At 40.6% G+C, this 20,497-nt stretch overlaps 1 protein-coding gene across 1 annotated transcript; it reads right to left on the bottom strand.

Annotated features, from left to right (window-relative positions):
- Positions 1–1,648: 1,648 nt before the first annotated feature.
- On the bottom strand, positions 1,649–17,646 carry LOC133160321 (moesin-like). The gene is made up of 13 exons (XM_061287975.1): positions 17,563–17,646; positions 17,397–17,492; positions 17,120–17,242; positions 16,503–16,654; positions 16,334–16,417; positions 16,115–16,261; positions 8,334–8,430; positions 7,895–8,058; positions 7,646–7,776; positions 7,167–7,327; positions 6,471–6,563; positions 3,168–3,401; positions 1,649–2,060 (listed from the first exon to the last, which is right to left on the bottom strand). Exons 1-13 carry the CDS (start codon positions 17,623–17,625, stop codon positions 1,896–1,898), a joined length of 1,710 nt encoding a protein of 569 aa, XP_061143959.1. The 5' UTR covers positions 17,626–17,646; the 3' UTR covers positions 1,649–1,895.
- Positions 17,647–20,497: the final 2,851 nt, after the last annotated feature.

Below are 20,497 nucleotides of genomic sequence, written 5' to 3'. Positions count from 1 at the left end.
ACAAATTGGTTTCCCCCGAGGCAGGCACTTCGATAAACAAAATTAGGCCACTGTTGGTTTTTCAGTTTCCGTTTCATTTTAATTGTGCAGTGCAACGAAAGGTTTGTTTGTTTGGACAACTTTGGGGTTGCCAGTGACCCTTCCAAGTGATGTCCGAGTGGTTGAGAATAAACCTCTCCTGCCTTGCCACCCACTATAAATACATGTAGAACTGTATTGCAATGCAGACAAACGACACGGTCATATGTTCATTTCAATCTGCTGCAAGCTGCTAAAAACAAAATGATAGCCTTAATTTGGACTTTGGACACCCGTGGTTTAAACTTTTCAAACTATTTAGACCCTGGTCCTTAAAAGAATCGAAAGTGAGAATGCTATAGAATCGTCCTCACTTTTCTCCTTCTTACCGCCACTGACTTTGCCGCTTTGTGTAATTGATTTCCACCACTGTTTCTCTGTAGGCGGCTCGGTGGAGCACTGGGTAGCACGTCCGCCTCACAGTTAGGTGGATGCGGGTTCAATTCCACCTCCGGTCCTCCTTGTGTGGAGTTGGCGTGTTCTCCCCGGTTACTCCGGTTTCTTCCCACATCCCAACAACATGCTTGGTAGGCTGATTGAGCACTCCAAATCGTCCCTAGGTGTGAGTGCGAGTGCGAATGGTTGTTTGTCTCTGTGTGCCCTGCGATTGACTGGCAACCGGTTTAGGGTGTCCTCCGCCGACTGCCCGATGACGCTGGGATAGGCTCCAGCACACCCGTGACCCCCGTGGGGATTAAGCGGTCCAGAAAATGGATGGATGGATATTTCTCTGTAATGTTGTTTCTACTAACTGTCTCTACATCAGGTCTGAAAAGCATGGCCGCACAACGTGCTGAACTGCAGGTTGCAGCAACCTATATCAGACTATTACCGTAATTTTCGGACTATAATTCGCGTTTTTTTTCATAGTTTGGGTGTCAAATCAGACGAGTAAAAACTGGTCAAATATAAAAGATATTATTAAAAGTGAAGACAATTTGCAATTCTAGTAATGACACACAAATTTGATGCACAATTTGTCTTCGCAGGCCACATAAAATGATGTGGCGGCCCGTATCTGGCCCCCGGGCCTTGAGTTTGACACCTGTGCTATAGGGGATGTGTGAGCTTGACTCCATTTATAATAAATGTGTTAAATAAATCAGCAGTGATAGAGACTGAAAAAAAGATCACAGTGAAATGACATAGGGTGCTCTTGGAATGAAAATGTCACGTTGAGGAATACTGGTTGACGTTAGACTCAAAGTACCAAATAAGACCTCCAGCTTCTTTTTGTCAACTGCTCGGAAATAAAATCTGCTAATGCAAGCACGTTTTAAACAGATGTTTACCAAACTCACTGAACATGTAACAGCTGTATAGTGTAAATAGATGTTCTGTTGCAGTCTGACAGAAAACGTTACTACTGTGACCCGCAGGAAAAACAGTGGACAGAGCGGGCATGGGCTTTTATAGAACATTTAGTGTGTTTCTGATCAAAAGGATACGTTAAACAGAAAATATGTGGGATTGAAATTTATTTGGATTGAAGGTTTGATGCAATAAAGCTTGGTCTATGGCTAATTGGTACATTACAATGCCATTTAAAGCAGGAATTCTATATGCATCGTCATTTTGCTAAACATTTTTTATTTGCTCTTATTAGGATGTGCAAGCGTACCCAACATTATAATTACAGTATATTTGCAGTACATTTGCAGTAAGTGAATGAAAAATCGAAATCAAGAATAGTAACAGTATATATTAATTCTATTCATTCGTTCTGAGATCCTACACTGTTATCAATTCAATACTGCTCTACTTCTCAGTTTCTTAATCCAATTCAGTTGATCATTCAGTCCGTCAACAGACATTTCTTACATGGACTCAAATTCATCAATACGCTGTTTGGTGTTGCCCTGACGAATTTGACGTAGGGTCTTGTATTTGTCACGGCCAGCCTTGACATTCTCAGCATGGATCAGGTCATTTGGGGTCTTTTTGCTGTCGTCTACAGCTCGAGCAAGCTCAGTACTCAGGAACTGAAAGAGAGCACAAACACACAGAATGGAATGCTCATTGCTGAGACTATTCTAAAGCCTCAGCTCTCCCCCACGCCCAGTCTTCCCCTCAATCCCGATCTGAAAACATTCTTTTGTCCGTAGTTATTATTAAATCCATTTTTGTGTTGGAGGTTGTATGCAACATCATACGCATCATCATCTTGTTTTGCTTGGGAAATAGAGTCCAATTTTATTCCAGGAGTAATAGACTTTCTGGATGACATACCGTAGGCGTGCAAATAAAACCACTTGGATGACAAGCTACTTGCAACACGTTTAATTATGTAGAGTGCACCTAGTTCCTCAAACAACACATTTTGGGGGGCAATTAAAATGTCAACATAAACCATATACAGCATGTCTTAACAGAAAACTGAACAAATAGAGGAACCGGAATGGACACCACAAACTGCTTAAGAGGTGCTCTTGGTGCAGGGAAACTTGACCTTACTGCATCAGATGAGGCTGAGTCCATTTAGTCATAAATCATAAGTTACATTAAAATTATGATATGAAATTTTTAGAAGACTGAAAAGTCAATGTGGTCTATTGTTTAGTAGTTACAAGTTATGGAAATACTCCAGAAATACATGTTATTGTTGTCAAAAAGGTTAAGCCGGTATCTCATTGAACCGCAGGTGTTTGCCATAGCCAATGTTGATATTTTGTCAGTGTTCCTAAAAGGTTGCAAACAGATTTTCCGGTCATTCAAAAATGTAGTTGTTGACGAAAAAAAAAACGTGTTTGCAATCATTGAATCTGTTTCGGAATGTCTTTGCAACTGTTTGCAACTGTTTGAAACATTCAACAAACAGTGACAAAAAACATTCCCAATGTGCGCAAAATTTCGCTGCTCATTGATATACTGGCTTTTGTAAGCTTTCTGGGTAAATACACAGATCGTCTGGAAAACATCATTAACTTATCTCGTCATTCTCGATGTTCAACAATGACTTTGAGGGGGTAACATTTTGAGTGCATAGGATTCATACATTGAGGAACATCTTTTTGTGACAAATTTCAGTGATGGACAGGCATCTAAATCTAAAAACCTAGTTACCGAATTCTATTTCTTTTTATCCTCACCTTCAAGTTTTTCTGAAGTCTCTGGTTCTTCTGGGCCTCAGTGACTCTTTCCTCCTCACTACGGTCGCGTACTGTGCCGGGAGACATTAACTCAGCACTCGCCTCCGCACTGCTCTCATCCGTCTCGTCGTGATCATGCATGTGAGGGTGTACAGAATCCTGGATGTGGATTCCCATTATTTTCGACTTCAGCTCCTCTTTGGTTCTCTCTAAATCAGCTTCTACCATCATTGCCTGTCAACAAATACATTCACACATACATATATATTTTTTACATTGTTGATTGAAGATTTTTAAAGAAGACAGAGTATGACGAAAATGGTATGAGTAAAGTGACCAGACATGAAGCAAAATATAATTCATGTTCAAAAGTGGGAGGAAGAAGCAGGATGCTTTTCAAGTCCTATCCCTTCAAATCGTAAATATTGTGTTTGTTCTAACATTTTCGGAAATTTGGGTGACAATAGGTCACGTTTTTTGTACATTAAGACTTTATGTCATTGAAAACATTACGTCACTTAATGATTAAGTGACGTAATGTTTTTTTTCTCTTCAAGGCAATACCATACGGAAGATTCGCTAGATGCATATTTGGGCTCTATCTCTGTTTTAGCACAATATGCATCCATAACGGAATGATTACCCCTGATTTATGTAGGATGAGCTGACTGGATGATGTGTTTTTTTTCTCTCTCAAAGGAAGAATATATACTTGCCAACTTTCCCACTTTATGTGGGAGACTCCCAAATCTCAAGCCTATCTCCCACATGGTTCCCTTCCCGATCACTCATTTCTCCTGCCAGTCTCCTGATTTTACACGAAGTAAACAATTTCCATTGTGGTGAAACTGACGCAACACGTCTCCTCATCGCCAAGGGGGGAGACTTCTCGCCCAGACTCTGAGTCAACAAAACATTCCAGTGAGTGCTCATCCTCAGACACAGCCTCATCAGCATTTTGAAAAATATGTAATGCCTACATGTTTTGATATACATGTATAGACCATGGTGACCTGCAGATTTTCACAAAAGTAAATGCTGCGGCTGATTGCTATGCAAAAGCTGGCTATATCCTCCCAGTGGTGCAAAAGACATTGAAATTAGCAGATATGTTAATTGACAATCACGGTAGGTGAAGGACTAATGACTCGTTAATATTTTTTACATTTTTTTTTTAATCCACTTTATTCCTATGCCCCCTGCGACTGCATGAATTAGTTGTGCAACCTCAGGTATACTGTAACCCATGTTTTGTTTACACAATATATGACCCTCGTGAGGTAGAAGCGGTTTGTCGTTTAGATTCTGTTCATTTTCACATTTTTACCGTTTCCTGCCTTTCTAAACTTGTGTGGTTGAGATCAGTGGTCCCCAACCCCTATGCCGTGGAACGGTACCAGCCCGTGGATCACTTGGACCGGTACCAATCTGTGGATCATTGAGTACCGGGCCGCACAAGAAAGAATAAATAACTTTGCATTATTCCTATTTTATTTATCTAAGGCCGAAAAAGGATACAGACCGCTGGTTTAGATTGTGTCCTTTGTCTTGTTTTGTCTTTCCAAACTTGTGTACCGTATTTTACGCATCATAAGGCGCACATAAAAGCCTTTAATTTTTTCAAAAAAATGAAGGTGCACCTTTTAATTAGGTGTGCCTTTTGCGTGGACCAATTCCAAAATCTGTAAATGTTGTCGTGTGGCTGCCGCCACAGGAACATTATATGTAGACAGCGATCACAGTATTACACAAAATACATAAGATGACAGCGATGAACCAATCAGAGGACATTATGTTTTACGTAAAATATGTAGGCGAGGGTGGTGAAGCAATCAGAGAACTGTACGTAATACACAGAGTATGTACCTCCACTGCCCTTGATAAATAAATTTTAGCGGTTTGTGCAAACCAAAAAGCATCAGGACCCTCTACAACAGCATCAACAGAGAGACATGCTTACGAGGCACAGTTCAAGCTTTCTGGAAAGCCGGGATCATTGTCAAAGAGCAACGTGACAACGACGAGTCACTGACAAGAGGGAACTTGACAAACTGTTTAATTTGGAAACAGATGATGAGGATTTGCATATGAATATTGATTAACAATAGTGTGAGTACAGTACGTGGTAGCCCCCGCAATTGAGTGTGCACCTTTTAACACAAAGCGCCTTATTGTGCGGAAAATATGGTAGTTTTCTCTACCTTGGCGCAACTTTTTGTCAGCTTATTTTAGTGTTCTTACACAGCCAAGGTCTTTACTTATTTACCTAGTTGCACTTGTGAATATTTTCTTGTTTGCAAATTTTCATTGGGTTTGTTTTCACTTTGTTGTCTGCCTCCTGTTGTGCTACATCCATCAAGCTTTGTTGCTTTTTATTCCTGGGTTTTGTCATCAACAACTTTGTTGTCGTGGAATTATTTTCCTCCTTTGAGTTTATCCAGACTCCCTCGTGCTCATTCTCCTTGAATAAAGTCTTGATAATTGCTCATACTCGCTTGTCCGCTTTGGGGTGCTATTTTTGATAAGACATGCCATAAAAAGAGTGGTCAATTTTACGTATGCTACCCACACTCAGGACACCAACGCTGGCAGATTTCTGCAACCCCTCCCACCACTAACACTCCCCCCCTCCCTTTTCCGTGCATAACGCCATAGGGCAAAGGCTAGAGCGAAGAGGCTCAAGTACAACTTCTACTACCAAGAGAACGTGAAATGCATCTGACCCAGTCAATTTAGGTTTTGGGGTTATTATGCAGGAGTGAAAAATAACTCCTGAATCTGTAAAAATTGGTATTAACTGTCAACCGCTTGGGGATATGTGTGAGAAAGCCGGTGTATCTGAAGAAAACCAACATAGCCAGAACTTCAGAAGAGATAGGCAGATGTGCCAACCATTAGGTGCCTTATAATGAATGTAAAAGAAAATGTGATGCAATGTGCATGTCTAGAAAGTCACAACGAGTATGCAGAGTTCAAAATGCAAAATTGACTTAACTATGGTGACTTATGGTTGATTGAGATTGAAGACGGTAGAAGGAAATGAATGACTTGATATTTGAAAGATGACACATTTTAATGTGAGCATTTAAATTCAAGATTTCATGTTGTATCCCGAAATATTCACAAGCTTGTGATTTATAATAAATGCCTATTACTTCTTAGTTTTGTGATATTCTTGCCACTGTTGGATTCCTTTGATTCTACCTATCTTATTTTATATAGCCTGTTCACTTAGAAGTGTCAGACATTCCTCAATTTTGAGTCATCCTTTATCTGGCTCTTGCTGCTCCCATTAATTCTCACCCTTTTCTGCCATCTCATTGCCTCCTCGTCCTTTTTCTTCTTGGCTTCTTCCAGCTGGGAGATTTTCGACGTAAGCTCTGCCAGCTCAGTGGCCTATCCACATGTGCACACAAATGGGGAAAGTGTTAAGAATGCTCCTAATCTAAGGTCACTGTGCTCTGTCTGCTGTGACGATAGGTGTGTGTGTGTGTGTGAGTGTGTGTGTGTGTGTGTGTGTGTGTGTGTGTACGTGCGTGCGAGCGAGCGTGCGCCTGTGTGACTGTGTGGACACAACCTCTCCTGTTGTATAGGGTAAACTTGGATTAATTTTGTTTCATTTCAATAACCAAATAAAATTATCTAGTGCTCTTCTCCATTCCACACAATAGCATAGTAGATGTACGTATTTTTATTTGATACTAGTCACAATAGTGAAGTAGCGCAAGGTGGAGGCTAGTTAGACACGTAAAGGTGTTAGAGAGGCAAGAAAGTGCTCTCAAAAGAGATGAGCTTTCAATAGAGTACAGAGGGACGCCTTTTCTCTGATGGATATTAGAAGTTTTCCCACCTTCTGGAGCAACCAAAAAAAACCAGTGGATACGTGTGAGGGAATGTCATATATGAACTAGCGCCATCACGTTCATGCAGTATTAAAGTAGACATACATATGCTTTCACAAATGCAAGTTTGTATAAATGGTGAATTGTGGACATGTACCAGCTCTTCCTGACTCTTCATCTCAGACTGAGGATGTTGTAGCAGGGCTTCTTTAGCCTGCATGGCAGCCTTGTGGTCATTGTCCAGGATCTCAGCTTCCTCCTGCGCAAGTGTCCTTTCCTTCTCTAACTCAAGCGCCCTGCGAGTCTGCTCCTCAAGCTCTGAAATAGAACACCCAGCATGTGTAATACAGAATACAGCATATACACACTGTATACAATACTACCGCATTTTCCGGACTATAAGGCGCACCTAAAAACCTCAAATTTTCTCAAAAGCCGACAGTGTGTTCGGTGCGCCTTATATAAGGACAAAGTTTTCAAATGGGCCATTTATTGAAGGTGCACCTTATAGTCTGGTGCGCCTTATAGTCCGGAAATTACGGTATATACTGTATTGGGGATGATTCTCAAATCATGATTTTTTTTTTTTTTTAATATTCGGAAACAGAAAAAAATGTATTCCAATGGTTGACAGACCATCTTGAGCTCTCTTTGTCTGCTCTTCAATCTGTCGCAATCTCTCCATCAGTTCCATGGTCTCGCGAGCAATCTTCTCTGTTTCCTTCTCAGCATTTTCACGCTTTTTTTTCTCACTCTCAAGCAGAGCCCTGACAGGAGAATTGTGCATAAATACATATCTGCAACAACTCCATCCCTGACAATTCTTACTTAAGTACAAAGAACACAAGGTAATCTGTGGCAAAGAGAAGTCCTCGTCATTGTTACCTCTCCATCTGCCTCTTATTCTTCTCCTCTCTCGCCTGGGCCTTCATCTGCTGCACTTCAATGGTGTCCGGTTTGCGTCTGCGCATGTACAAATCGTGGTTTCCCATACACAGCGCCAGGATGCGTTTGTTGATACGAAGGCGGGGTACATAGAAAACAAAGTCCTTTAACACAAAAAGCATTCCTTATTTATGGTTGGATTTACGACACACTATGTTAGCATAGTATACTCGGGTAACCACCAATCACGTCTTGTTTGCAAACTGAGCTGTGACTGAGCCATGAGTACGTGGGATGTAATTTTCAGCCAACAGTTATCAAACTCATTAAAGACCAAATATTAACTTTTTACTGCTGGAAAAGGCAAAACAAACCCCATCAATGAACTGGCTTGCCAAGTTTATAATGTACTGTAAAGAATTATCTTTTCATTCCATACCGGAGATTTCTTGTCAATAGGTTTGATGACGAACTTCTTGTCATTGAAGGAAATATTTCTGATCTCACTCCAGGGGAAACCAATCTTTGGGGTCAGCCTGCAGAATATGAGAAAACTGTTACAAACCAAACCATAAATTCAGTAAAACAATAAACAAACATATGTATGTTAATAAGTTTTATTATGACTTCTCAGAGGCATAGTAGGGAGTGATACTTGATACCACAGATTTCTCTACTAAAATGATAGTGAATAAAGTTCAAGTTGATAAAGATGATTGTGATCTCTTCCCAAAAAGGAGTGTATTTCAAAGTGTAGCTTGATAACAATACAAGGCACCATAATTACATTAGGTGTGAAGATTGTTCGACAACTAATCAATAATCAAACTAATCAATAATTGTTTTTGATAATGACTAAATTGTTTATTAATTTTAATCCCAAATTGTCCACATGCTTGGAATTTCAGTTTATTGACAGTAAATATTGTCCCATGAAAGTGAAATATTTATTTTATTTTGAAAAGCAATGATCAACATTTTGCCCATTTCCTGATGTTGCAGACCAAACCATGACTGAATCATATTCGATTTGTTTGATCAGTTTGAATAGAGACATGGAAAGTAAAAAATGGGTTTTTAATCTGATAATCAATGAATTGACAAAACTATTACCAGAATTAATTGATTATCAATCGTTAGTTGCAGCCCTGCTTCTAAGGATTTTCTTTATTCAACTTTTATTTATCCAGTTAAGGAAATTGAGAACAGAATCTTGCTTACAATGCTGACCAGCCACAGTTAAAACAAAGCAAATAAAAAGGAATACATAGTTTTGGAGGAACTCCATAGGCCCTAATGATCTTCCATAGGGTGTCATGATGATGTAGGCTGTCAAAGGCTTTCCGAAAGTCGAAGAAGTTGATGCGCAGAGGAGTGTTCCATTCTACACACTGCTCGATAATGTTCCTCAGAGCAAATATTTGGTATATGCCTCTCCTAAACCCTGCTTGTTCCTGCCATAGCTTCTGGTCAATAACGGAACCGAATCTGTCCTGCAGAAGACCTTAGATCAGGGGTGTCAAACACCTTTCCTTGGGGGCCGAATCCCTACATGTTTTCCAAGTTTCCCTTGTTAAACACACCTGATTCAAATGACCAGGCTTAGATGGTACTGATAGCAGCGTGATGCCCCTCCAGTTGTCACAATTTTGGAGGTTCCCTTTCTTGGGGAGTTTGACAATCAGGACCTTGTCCCAGTCTTGAGGTATTACTTCCTTCTCCCAGATGTGTCACGACTCGCCCCTCCTGTGTGCTCATGTCCGTGGTTTCTCCTGTGTGCTCATGATTAGTGTGATCATGCTCACCGCCTCTTGTTACCTGTCTTGTATTTAAGTCCTGTCTGTGTGTCACTCCCTGTCGGATCATTGTTGCTGTCATTGGTAATGTCACCCTGTCTTTTTGTTTCACGTCTTTGTTGGTCAGTCCTGTTGTTGGTTTTGTTAGTGAGTTATGTCAGTTTACCGAGGCTGTATTTCGAGTTCCGCCAATAAACCCTGGTCCAAGCTGCAATTGGTCGCCCTGCTCCATTTCTACACCCGATTCGTGACAAGATGTCTTTAAAGAGATCAGTAAGCACATTGACAGAAGTGTTAAGGTCAGCTTTCAGCATCTCTGCATGAATAGAGTCTATGTCGGCAGCTTTCCCATTCCTCAAGGCTTTATGGCAAGTTACTTGGGGCGGTGGTCTCGATGTCAAGGACACTTTCTGCTCGCGAGGGGTTGGTAGGATCATCTGGCTCAGGGCAGTTGAGTACCTCACAGAAATGCTTAACCCATCTCAAGATCTGCTCACACTCATTGGTGAGGATGTTGCCTTGTTTATCTTTGACAGGAGCCGGCTGACTATTGTACTTGCCTGTGAGCTGCTCGGTGATCTTGTAAACCGTACTCAACTTGTCCCGTGCAGCTGCACACTATGCTATCTCTGCAAGAGCCTCAACAAAGGCCCTTTTGTCACTCCTTGCACTCTTTTTACCTCTCTGTCCTTCTAGGAGGGTGCTAGCCAGGCTAGCATCCATCAGGAACAACCCCTCTCACCCACTGCATCTGACCTTGGAGAACTTGAGCAGCTCCTTCAGTCAGAGACTCAGACTCCCCCCGTGTAAGAAGGAACGCTACCGCAGCTCCTTCATCCCCACCGCAATCAGGCTGTACAATGACAACCTGTAAACACATCCTTCTGTGCAATACTTTCCCCATAACGTGCAATTCTTCCAATGTGCAATATCCTCTGCCACACAATGCCTAGATCTATTTCACTTCCATAACCCGTGCACTATTTCTTTTATTAGCATTACTAAACTCATACACTTCATACACTTTACGACACTTTACCACTACTTTTTTATCTTCTTCTTTTTGTAAATATTCATAGCTTATATTTTTAGTTTTACTACAATTGTTGTTATTTTTCCATATTTTTCTTTTTATATTGTATTGTATTCTATTTTTTATGCCGGAGGACTACGGTCCAGAAGTCTCTTTTTGCACCTTTATCCCCCTACTTGTACCTTCCTGTAAATCGGGCTGTTGTTACATGCAGTTTCTCACACGTGAGATTAATAAAGTTCCTCTTATCTTATCTTATCTTATCTTATCTTCCTTGTAGGTTTTCTGGACCTGCTCATACAGCCTGGGTGATTTTGTGGTAAACATCTTGGCTTTTAGCTGATTTCTTCAATTCTTTGCCAGGTGGCAGGTGTTAACCATTCTTTGTTCCCTCTCTTTCAATAGCCCAAGACTTTGGTGGCTGCCCCTACATAAGATTTCTTGATGTTCTCCCACTTGCCTTGGGTGTCCAAGTCTTTGTCTGCAGGTTTGGCGAGAGCACTGAAGCGCTTCTTCAGTTCCAGGCAGAACTCTGTTGGTCTTAGGGCATCTTAGTTTGGCTACATCAAAATGTTTCCTACGTTGACTCCACTTTTGCGCTTTCCTTAGTTTCAGCTTGATAATGGCTCTTAAAAGGTAGTGGCTGCTGTTGACATCAGCTCCACGATAAACTCGAATATGTATCTTGGAGAGACCTGCGCCATTTTCCATTGATCAAGAGATGATCGATCTGGTTGGTTGTGGAACCGGCAGGTGAGTTGAGTTTATGGATGGTTTTGTGCAGAAAGATGGTACCACCGATGACGTAGTTGTTGGTCATGCAAAAGTCAACAAGACGCTCGCCATTGTCATTCATCACACCGCACCCATGCGTCCCCACAGCTCTCTCACAGTCAGTGTTATCATCTCCCACCTTGGCGTTGATGTCACCCATGATCACTAGCATGTCATGTTGGGGAACTTTAGAGACTGTCTGCTGTAGCTTCTCATACCACTCGTATTTTTCCACCTCCTTCACTTCGTTGGTTGGTGCATAGCATTGACTGATGGTGAGTTTACACAGAGTTGAAGCGGGCTCTGATCAGCCTGTCGCCGAGGGGTTCCCAGTCCAGCAAGGTGTTGACCTTCTCCTTTGAGACTGAGAGCCACGCCGCTCGTATGTTGATCGAAGTGACCAGAGTGCAGGATAACTGAGCCATCGCTCATCACCTGCCATCCAGTGCCGGTCCATCGGCATTCACTAATTGCCAGGATGTCCAACCTGCATCTTCTCATTTCACTCGTGACCTGAGCTGTTTTGGACGTGTCGAACATTGTACAGACATTCCATGCACCCCGGCGGATCATGGTTTTGGGTCCTAGTAGGCTGCCTGTCATCCTCTTGCCTTCCTTTTGAAGGCTTTCATCAGGGGCGGTCATACTGCCAATAGGTTGGCTCAGGCCTACTGCGAGGTCCATGATAGTATAGTTCGTAGAGGTTTCCATAACGGTGGTGACATTTTACGGGGTGGGGTTGTTGGCCCCATGCCCAACCCGGAAGACCAGCTGCTGTTTTTTGTCTGGAATCTACCTGGAATAAACCTGCGGAGGGCAGAGCCCCCATCGGTATAGCTGTCCGGGTCACAGAGACACACGCAAGGTTCCCCACCACGACAAGGTAATAGGACGGGGAACATCAAAGGTGCACTACTGAAACCGCAGCCCAATGAGATTAATGGTTAACAGTTTGCCAACAGGTGGAAAAGGAGCACGCTTGTGCTAACCATTAAAATACTAACATATGTGTATCTGTGTGTTTAAAGAAGAAAGATAGGCTTTGGCAACAATAATTTATGAGAGGAAAGGAGGTAGCGGATAGAAGCCACATGTGCTGCCGTGCGTTAAGCCAATCCTCTGGAGCTAGACACTATTGCCCCACTATCACATCTGGCAAGTATTAGGAGAAATGGCTAAACAAAATCTGTAGGGAAATAGCTCAATAGTCAAATAGATATAGAAATGGATGGGTTAAAGCGATTAAATCAGTTGAAAACAACAAATAGAGGGAACAGCGGAAGGAGTCACTCATTACTCTAAAACTGTTCAGACGAATGTAAGCAAAGTGAGAAGGAAGGAGCATTAGTTGATTGGGATTAAATTAAGGTAAATCAATAGTTTGTGATCAACAAAGCATTACACATATAAAAAAAGAGGATTAAATTTCAATATGAAAGTGGGAGTAATCTGTTGGTCCCTTTTATACCCTTTTAAATGTTTTCTTGGTGTAGATAGGTTAGCAACATGAGACATCTTAGAAGTTCAAAAGTAAGAGATTTAAAAGAAAACCACTTTTTTGATTTTGACAAATGGAGGCTAACAGGAGAACACTAAAAAAAAACATAAATATTTCTAATTTGGAAATTGATATTAGATCATATACTAGATCAGGAACATAGATATACGGGTATCAATCTGAATATCACTTGGAATAGTTCGAATAGAAACAAAAAGGTCATCTGCAAATTTTGGTATACGTCCACTACCAAGTACAGTCAATACAGGGTCAGTATCACCATTACAATTCTTTCCAATAATTAAGGTAGATCTTTAAGTTTTTGTGATGCCAGAAGATAATTGGGACAAAATGTATGACCAGTATTGACCAGGAGGGAACAACAAAGTTTGAATGTTCATTCAAATATCATTGACCGACAGTATTACTAAAAATGTTGTACTGTACATATTTTTTCAACCAAACAGATTTACAAAGTTATTGGAATTAAAATATGCTCTTTAATGTTGATTAGCTAACTTATGGATCACTGATTTATGTGAAATGTGTCATATCAATTTTACTTATAATGCTTGTGTTTTCATTGGAATTATTATTTAACATTCATTCAGCGCATTTCATTATTGCCTCTAATGACAAATTTCTGTTCAGTAAGGCTTCTGGTCGGATGATCGGACCGTTTTAAAATTTCTGCTGGAAGAGTAAGAATGTCAAAGTTAATTTCGTTTGCTTCTGAGATTTTGCTTAGATGTCATCAAATTGGCATGTCCTTCAGATAAAGTGCATTTTATCAGCACAACACAGCCCACATGGTTAAGTCAGTTTGGGTTCAGAACCCCCTCCCTTTGGTTAGCTATACTGACATTTAAATTGGGTCAACCAATGCAATGATTCTCAACCAGTGTGCTGTGGCACCTTAGTGTGCTGTACAAGATAATCAATTTTACCACAGAATTTTACGGGGTGGGGTTGTTGGCCCCATGCCCAACCCGGAAGACCAGCGGCATTTTTTTGTCTGGAATCTACCTGGAATGAACCTGCAGAGGTCAGAGCCCCCATCGGTATAGCTATCCGGGTCACAGAGACACACACGGTTCCCCACCACGACAAGGTAATAGCACGGGGAACATCAAAGGTGCACTACTGAAACCGCAGCCCAATGAGATTAATGGTTAACAGTTTGCCAACAGGTGGAAAAGGAGCACGCTTGTTCTAACCATTAAAATACTAACATATGTGTATCTGTGTGTTTAAAGAAGAAAGATAGGCTTTGGCAGCAATAGTTTATGAGAGGAAAGGAGGTAGCGGATAGAAACCACATGTGCTGCCGTGCGTTAAACTAATCCTCTGGAGCTAGACACTATTGCCCCACTATCACATCTGGCAAGTATTAGGAGAAATGGCTAAACAAAATCTGTAGGGAAATAGCTCAATAGTCAAATAGATATAGGAATGGATGGGTTAAAGCGATTAAATCAGTTAAAAGTTGAAAACAACAAATAAAGGGAACAGTGGAAGGAGTCACTCATTACTCTAAATCTGTTCAGATAAATGTAAGCAAAGTGAGAAGGAAGGAGCATTAGTTGATTGGGATTAAATTAAGGTAAATCAATAGTTTGTGATCAACAAAGCATTACACATATAAAAAAAGAGGATTCGATTTCAATATGAAAGTGGGAGTAATCTGTTGGTCCCTTTTTTACCCTTTTAAATGCTTTCTTGGTGTAGATAGGTTAGCAACATGAGACATTTTAGAGGTTCAAAAGTAAGAGATTTAAAAGAAAACCCCTTTTTTGATTTTGACAAATGGAGGCTAACAGTAGAACACTAAAAAACACATTAATATTTCTAATTTGGAAATTGATATTAGATCATATACTAGATCAGGAACATAGATATACGGGTATCAATCTGAATATCACTTGGAATAGTTCGAATAGAAACAAAGAGGTCATCTGCAAATTTTGGTATACATCCACTACCAAGTACAGTCAATACAGGGTCAGTATCACCATTACAATTCTTTCCAATAATTAAGGTAGACCTTTAAGTTTTTGTGATGCCAGAAGATAATTGGGACAAAATTTATGACCAGTATTGACCAGTAGAGAACAACAAAGTTTGAATGTTCATTCAAATATCATTGACCGACAGTATTACTAAAAATGTTGTACTGTCCATATTTTTTCAACCAAACTGTTTTACAAAGTTATTGGAATTAAAATATGCTCTTTAATACTGATTAGCTAACTTATGGATCACTGATTTATGTGAAATGTGTCATATCCATTTTACTTATAATGCTTGTGTTTTTATTGGAATTATCATTTAACATTCATTCAACGCATTTCATTATTGCCTCTAATGACAAATTTTTGTTCAGTAAGGCTTCAGGTCGGCTGATCGGATCGTTTTAAAATTTCTGCTGGAAGAGTAAAAATGTCAAAGTTAATTTCGTTTGCTTCTGAGATTTTGCCTAGACGTCATCGAATTGGCATGTCCTTCAGATAAAGTGCATTTTATCAGCACAACACAGTCCACATGGTTAAGTTAGTTTGGGTTCAGAACCCCCTCCCTTTGGTTAGCTATACTGACATTTAAATTGGGTCAACCAATGCAATGATTCTCAACCAGTATGCTGTGGCACCTTAGTGTGCTGTACAAAATAATCAATTTTACCACAGAATATTACTGTCAATTATCCATCCATCTATTTATTGTCAACACCGCTATTCCTGTTTAGGGTTGCAAGGGGTGCTGGAGCCTATTCCAGCTAACTACATCCTGAACTGGTTGGCAGCTGGTGGCAGGGCACACATGAAACCATCAACCATTCACATACACGATCCCATGTACATTTGTGCAATTTGCGAATTTTGACTGGCAAAATGTGACGCAAATCTGCTTATTTTGAGCCTTGCTGGGCCAATAGGAAATTTTATTATTTTGGTGAACGATGTGTTTAAGAATTGAAATCAGATTTGCTTACAAATCTTATATAATTTAGTGACCGATTAGGAAAAAATTGAATTTTGCATTACAATTACTTGGTTAGACATTTCAGCATTAAGGAGTGATTTTAAAGCAACAATTGACTTATCTGGGAGTTGAAGACCTACTTGTCTTTTTTGTCATATATGTTGAGGCCCAGGGCATCCACTCCCAACCACAGCTCAGTTCCTTTCTTGTTCTTGATGCTGAAGTAGTTGACCCCATACATTTCTAGATCCTGGGCTATCTTCAAGTACTCCACCATGGCGTCCTCCCTGTGACAAAGACCCAAGTCATATGTGATAAACCCCTTGATTGCAGGGAGGGATGAATTGATTCTGGGTTACCGTAGTATTCCCTTGTGCTCTTGATGCCACACTTGAATTCTTTCCTCCCATTGATTTTTATTCAGTTTGTGCTGCTCTAAAACCCTGGGTTTATCATTGAAGATGACACAGTTAGAATTCAGATGACCGTATAAAGTTAAAGTTTGTATCCGGGCCAGTGATTGACTACCTTTGCGGAAGCAGCTTCTCTCTGGTTAGGTAGCCCGGAACGTGATAGTCTTTTCTGTAGTCTCCATGTTTGACTTGAACTGTATACGAGGCTAAAAGGACGGCAGTCTCAGGTGGACAATAAATGTCATCATTTAGGATGCTTTCTTTCACCTAAAGCAAAAACAACAGTTGCTCATTGTTAGTATTTATATTGTACTTTATATTATAGCTCACACAAAGAAACGGCCATGTCATTTCTAAGGTTTAGTTGATGCACATGGATTTATTTTGGTGCACATGAACTCCCTTGTGACAAACTGAGAGGATAACCTTATGCCTGAGTCGATGGGAAATTCCCTGAGGCTGTTGTGGGATCTGTTTTAGTTGAGATTCCTGGTTTGTCTGTGTATCTACAAGGTGTCGCTATAAAACTAAAACTAGTTGAAAGTGTTTTTTATATATATTTTTATTTATAAAAAAGTTTGTGTTGAACTTTCAGCTTGAATGTGGATGTAAGCTATTTTGTAGTCATTTGGAATGCCTCATAACCTTTCACGATAACAACTATGAAAAGGCAAAGTTAAGAACCTCATTTTATTTAGTTTGGTTTCAGATGACTGCTGTGTATTTGCTAACCTGCAGAAAGAAGAGACGTTGTGTTGCCTCCTGAATGAGTTCTTCCGCAACATCCTCAGGGTAAAACTTTGCCCTGAACTTTATCAACAGAGGGTTGTCCCTCTTCACATCTTGAGCAGTCACCTGGGAACGACACAACCAACAAAGGGATTAACAGAGCAAGCAGCTAATTAACCTCAATGGATCAACAAAATCACATTCTTCTGTGAGCATCTGTCAAAGGTGCAGGTCATGTGAGAGATATGCCAACAAGCTGATACCATAACTTTCTACTCACCCTTTTGTTGAGCTTTAGCCAAGTAGAGAAGCCTTTGCTGTCCTGGTACTGGAGACCGAAGAACCACGTTTCCCTCAACCCGATTGTTTTCACTATCTAAACAGAACAACAATGGCATAACAATGATGATCAAAACGGGCATATTAGCCGGTGTTATACAGTGTACCTGATCAAAAAGTTGTTTGCCAGTGGTGCTGGGCAGGATGGCAAATTCCAGCTCAGCGTCCATGCTCGTAACCCGAACATTTATCTGCCAGAAAAGACAAGACACAGGAGGAAAATATTGCTGTTGTGCAATCATCTGGGCTGTGTAACTGCAAAGATTTTGAGGAACATGACAGCCAACATCTGATTGGAAATGAACACTACTTACGTATTTTCTATTATCTTTGTAAGCTCTTTGAAACTAAGGTCTTTTTTTCTTTGTATTTGGACAGAAAAAGGACCAAAAAGAGTGTTCCTTACATTCTTTTGTTCAACCAGGAGCATCCACTCACAAGAGGTTGGTGGAGGCTACAATAAAAAATGAAGCCCACAGTAGATCTTTAGATGGGGTTCATTCTATGATAAATATTCTATAATAATTGGATTACAACTAGAAGTGGAAAAAAATATCAGCACAATATTACCATTATTGCCATAGCTTACGTATGATACGACACCATTGTTTAAGACGTTTTGATGCAGTCAAGCGAATTGTGCACTTTCACAACATTTTCAACATTTAAATATGAAGTAATTCTCCGACAATGTAGGAGAGAAATATCTACACTATCTCACCAATTTGAAAATATTTGATTTCATTTTATTCTGTCGTTTGCTCATCTTGCAGTTTGATAGCTATCATGTTGCCGAATCGATTATTTTTTTACCAGGATATAAAATATCAAACCAAATGTTATGTCATCATATTATTCTTATCATTGTTCAAAGTAAAACATTTCTCCTAACAATAAGAACATCCATTAAAATCTATCGCTACCATGCATATTCATAACGTATTCTGTCTTGCTCCGTTTTAGATTACAATGCACTATTTTGAACCCAACAAGCAAAGGTGCTTATTGTAATCCACTGCTTTTACAACAAACTTCCTCAAACAGATTCACAATCATGCCACAAACAATGAAAAGTTGCTACTCACAGTTGACATTTCTCTTTATACTTTTCTGTGGTCGGTAGCAAAAGAATATTTCTTCGGGACGCTTCTCTCTTTTTCTCTGTGCAGTCATATGAAAGCGCTTGCAATACCAACAAGGATTAGACGGAGTGAGAAAAGACCATTGTATTGTTCCCAAGTACCTACCTCTCATTTAATCCAAAAGCAGCCTGGGGCCCAAGCAAAGGCAGACTTCATCTGGGCACCTGTCTCTTCGTCACATTTTCTTCATGCATCTTTGTCTGCTACAATTGTTTTAATTTGAATTGTGATGTTTTTAATAGACAGAATGACAGCTGGATCTCAGTGGATGGATGCTTTATTCATTCTGTGAGGTAAATTAAGTTGTCTCAACAGCAATATTCACACATCTAATCTGGTGTAATAACATAGAATCACATTTCGCCCATAATCGTAGGTGGGTTAGATCCAGCCTCTCTATTGCCTGCAAGACATGTGAAGGTATATTTCATCAATGAGGCCAGATGAGGGATCTTTCATCATTACTGTATTTAAGAAGGTTTTCTATAGCACAGGCACTTCTTCCTGCATCAGAGTCTGATTAAAGATCTGATGCTTGACGCTAGCCTTCAAGAAACTAATGCTAGCGCGATTATTTGGGGAGGTGACACTAGGAGGGATGGTTGTTACAAGACAGACACTACCACATCTGAGGCATCCACCTCTATCGATAAATGACGATCAAGATCTGATGTTTGGAAGATTTAACGGTCTGACACCATTTGATTGGCACCTCGGAGAAGTGAGATACGAGAGTGGTAGCAATGAAGCTGTCATGTCATATAAAACAGTGATGGAATTTGGCGGAACCCTTGCAATGGCCTGCAGGAGTCAGAAAGTGGCCAGAAGGCAAGCTCGGTCCAGCTGCATGCTTCCTTGTGCTACGGTGTATTCAGAACGGAGCATGGAAGTCACACAGGTAAAAAGAGAATCTTCAAGGATATGGTGCAAGACAGCCTAGAGTTGGTCAACTTGTTCCTGTAAGGACTTGAAGATGATGATGTCATTCAAGTATACACATTTATTAGCAGTTCAGAAAATCCTTGGCCATAGCTTGACATATGGCAGGGGCACATGTAAGTCTGAAGGGAATAGCCATTATCCAAGTATTCATAATGTCCTGTAAGGGTGTAAAAAAGGGTTTCGAAATTATCCCCCCTCACGCTAGGCGTTGCAGAAGGATGGTTGCTGCAGCAGCGAAGGAGATGATAAGTGGGCGGCAGTTCTTTATGTTCATGTTTCTGGGGAAAAGTAAAGGTAGTCTAGAGAGGGCCTCTGAGTCTCATATTTTTCCCCCACAAAGGTCTCAATGGCCTTTCACCCCGCATAAAGTTTGTAGGTGGAGAGGGGGATGTTGGGGGAGGAATGGAAACAATTAGTTGGGGTAAAGCGGCCGGCCGTCACTTGCTGCATCTGGGTTGCCAATGCTGTTTTCGCCTGTGCTTGAGTATTCCTGATTGTTTTGCTTTGACTATCAGTTGATTTGAGTGACATTTTTCATAAAATACAATGTGAGGAAAACCACAGTATCTGTATAAACAAGTAACCATGCAGAAGAAGTACCGTATTTTTTGCACCAAAAGGCGCACTGGATTATAAGGCGCACCATCATTGATTTTTTTATTTTGTAAATTATTTCATATATAGGGCGCACCGGATTAGAAGGCGCATAAAATAGAAGCTATACTGCAACAAACTGAGGTTGACTCGGGTTGTACAAATGATGGGGAGAACAGAGAGAAGGAGCGCGAAGGAAGAGAGAGGCGTGCGGAGGCGCGAAGGACAAGAGCAGGGGCGCAAGGGGCGCGAGCAAGAAGCGCGAGGGCCTTTTTGGGGCGAACATCTGTGCTGTCGAGAGCTGAAACATATTTGCCCTTGGGGCCACTCTAACTTTTGGAGAGACATCACTTTGACATCGGTT

This window comes from Syngnathus typhle, linkage group LG1 (genome assembly GCF_033458585.1).
Source record: "Syngnathus typhle isolate RoL2023-S1 ecotype Sweden linkage group LG1, RoL_Styp_1.0, whole genome shotgun sequence".
NCBI classification, from domain to species: Eukaryota; Metazoa; Chordata; class Actinopteri; order Syngnathiformes; family Syngnathidae; genus Syngnathus; species Syngnathus typhle.
Note: the sequence above shows the minus strand (reverse complement) of the source record. Positions and strands in the feature narration are given on the sequence as shown.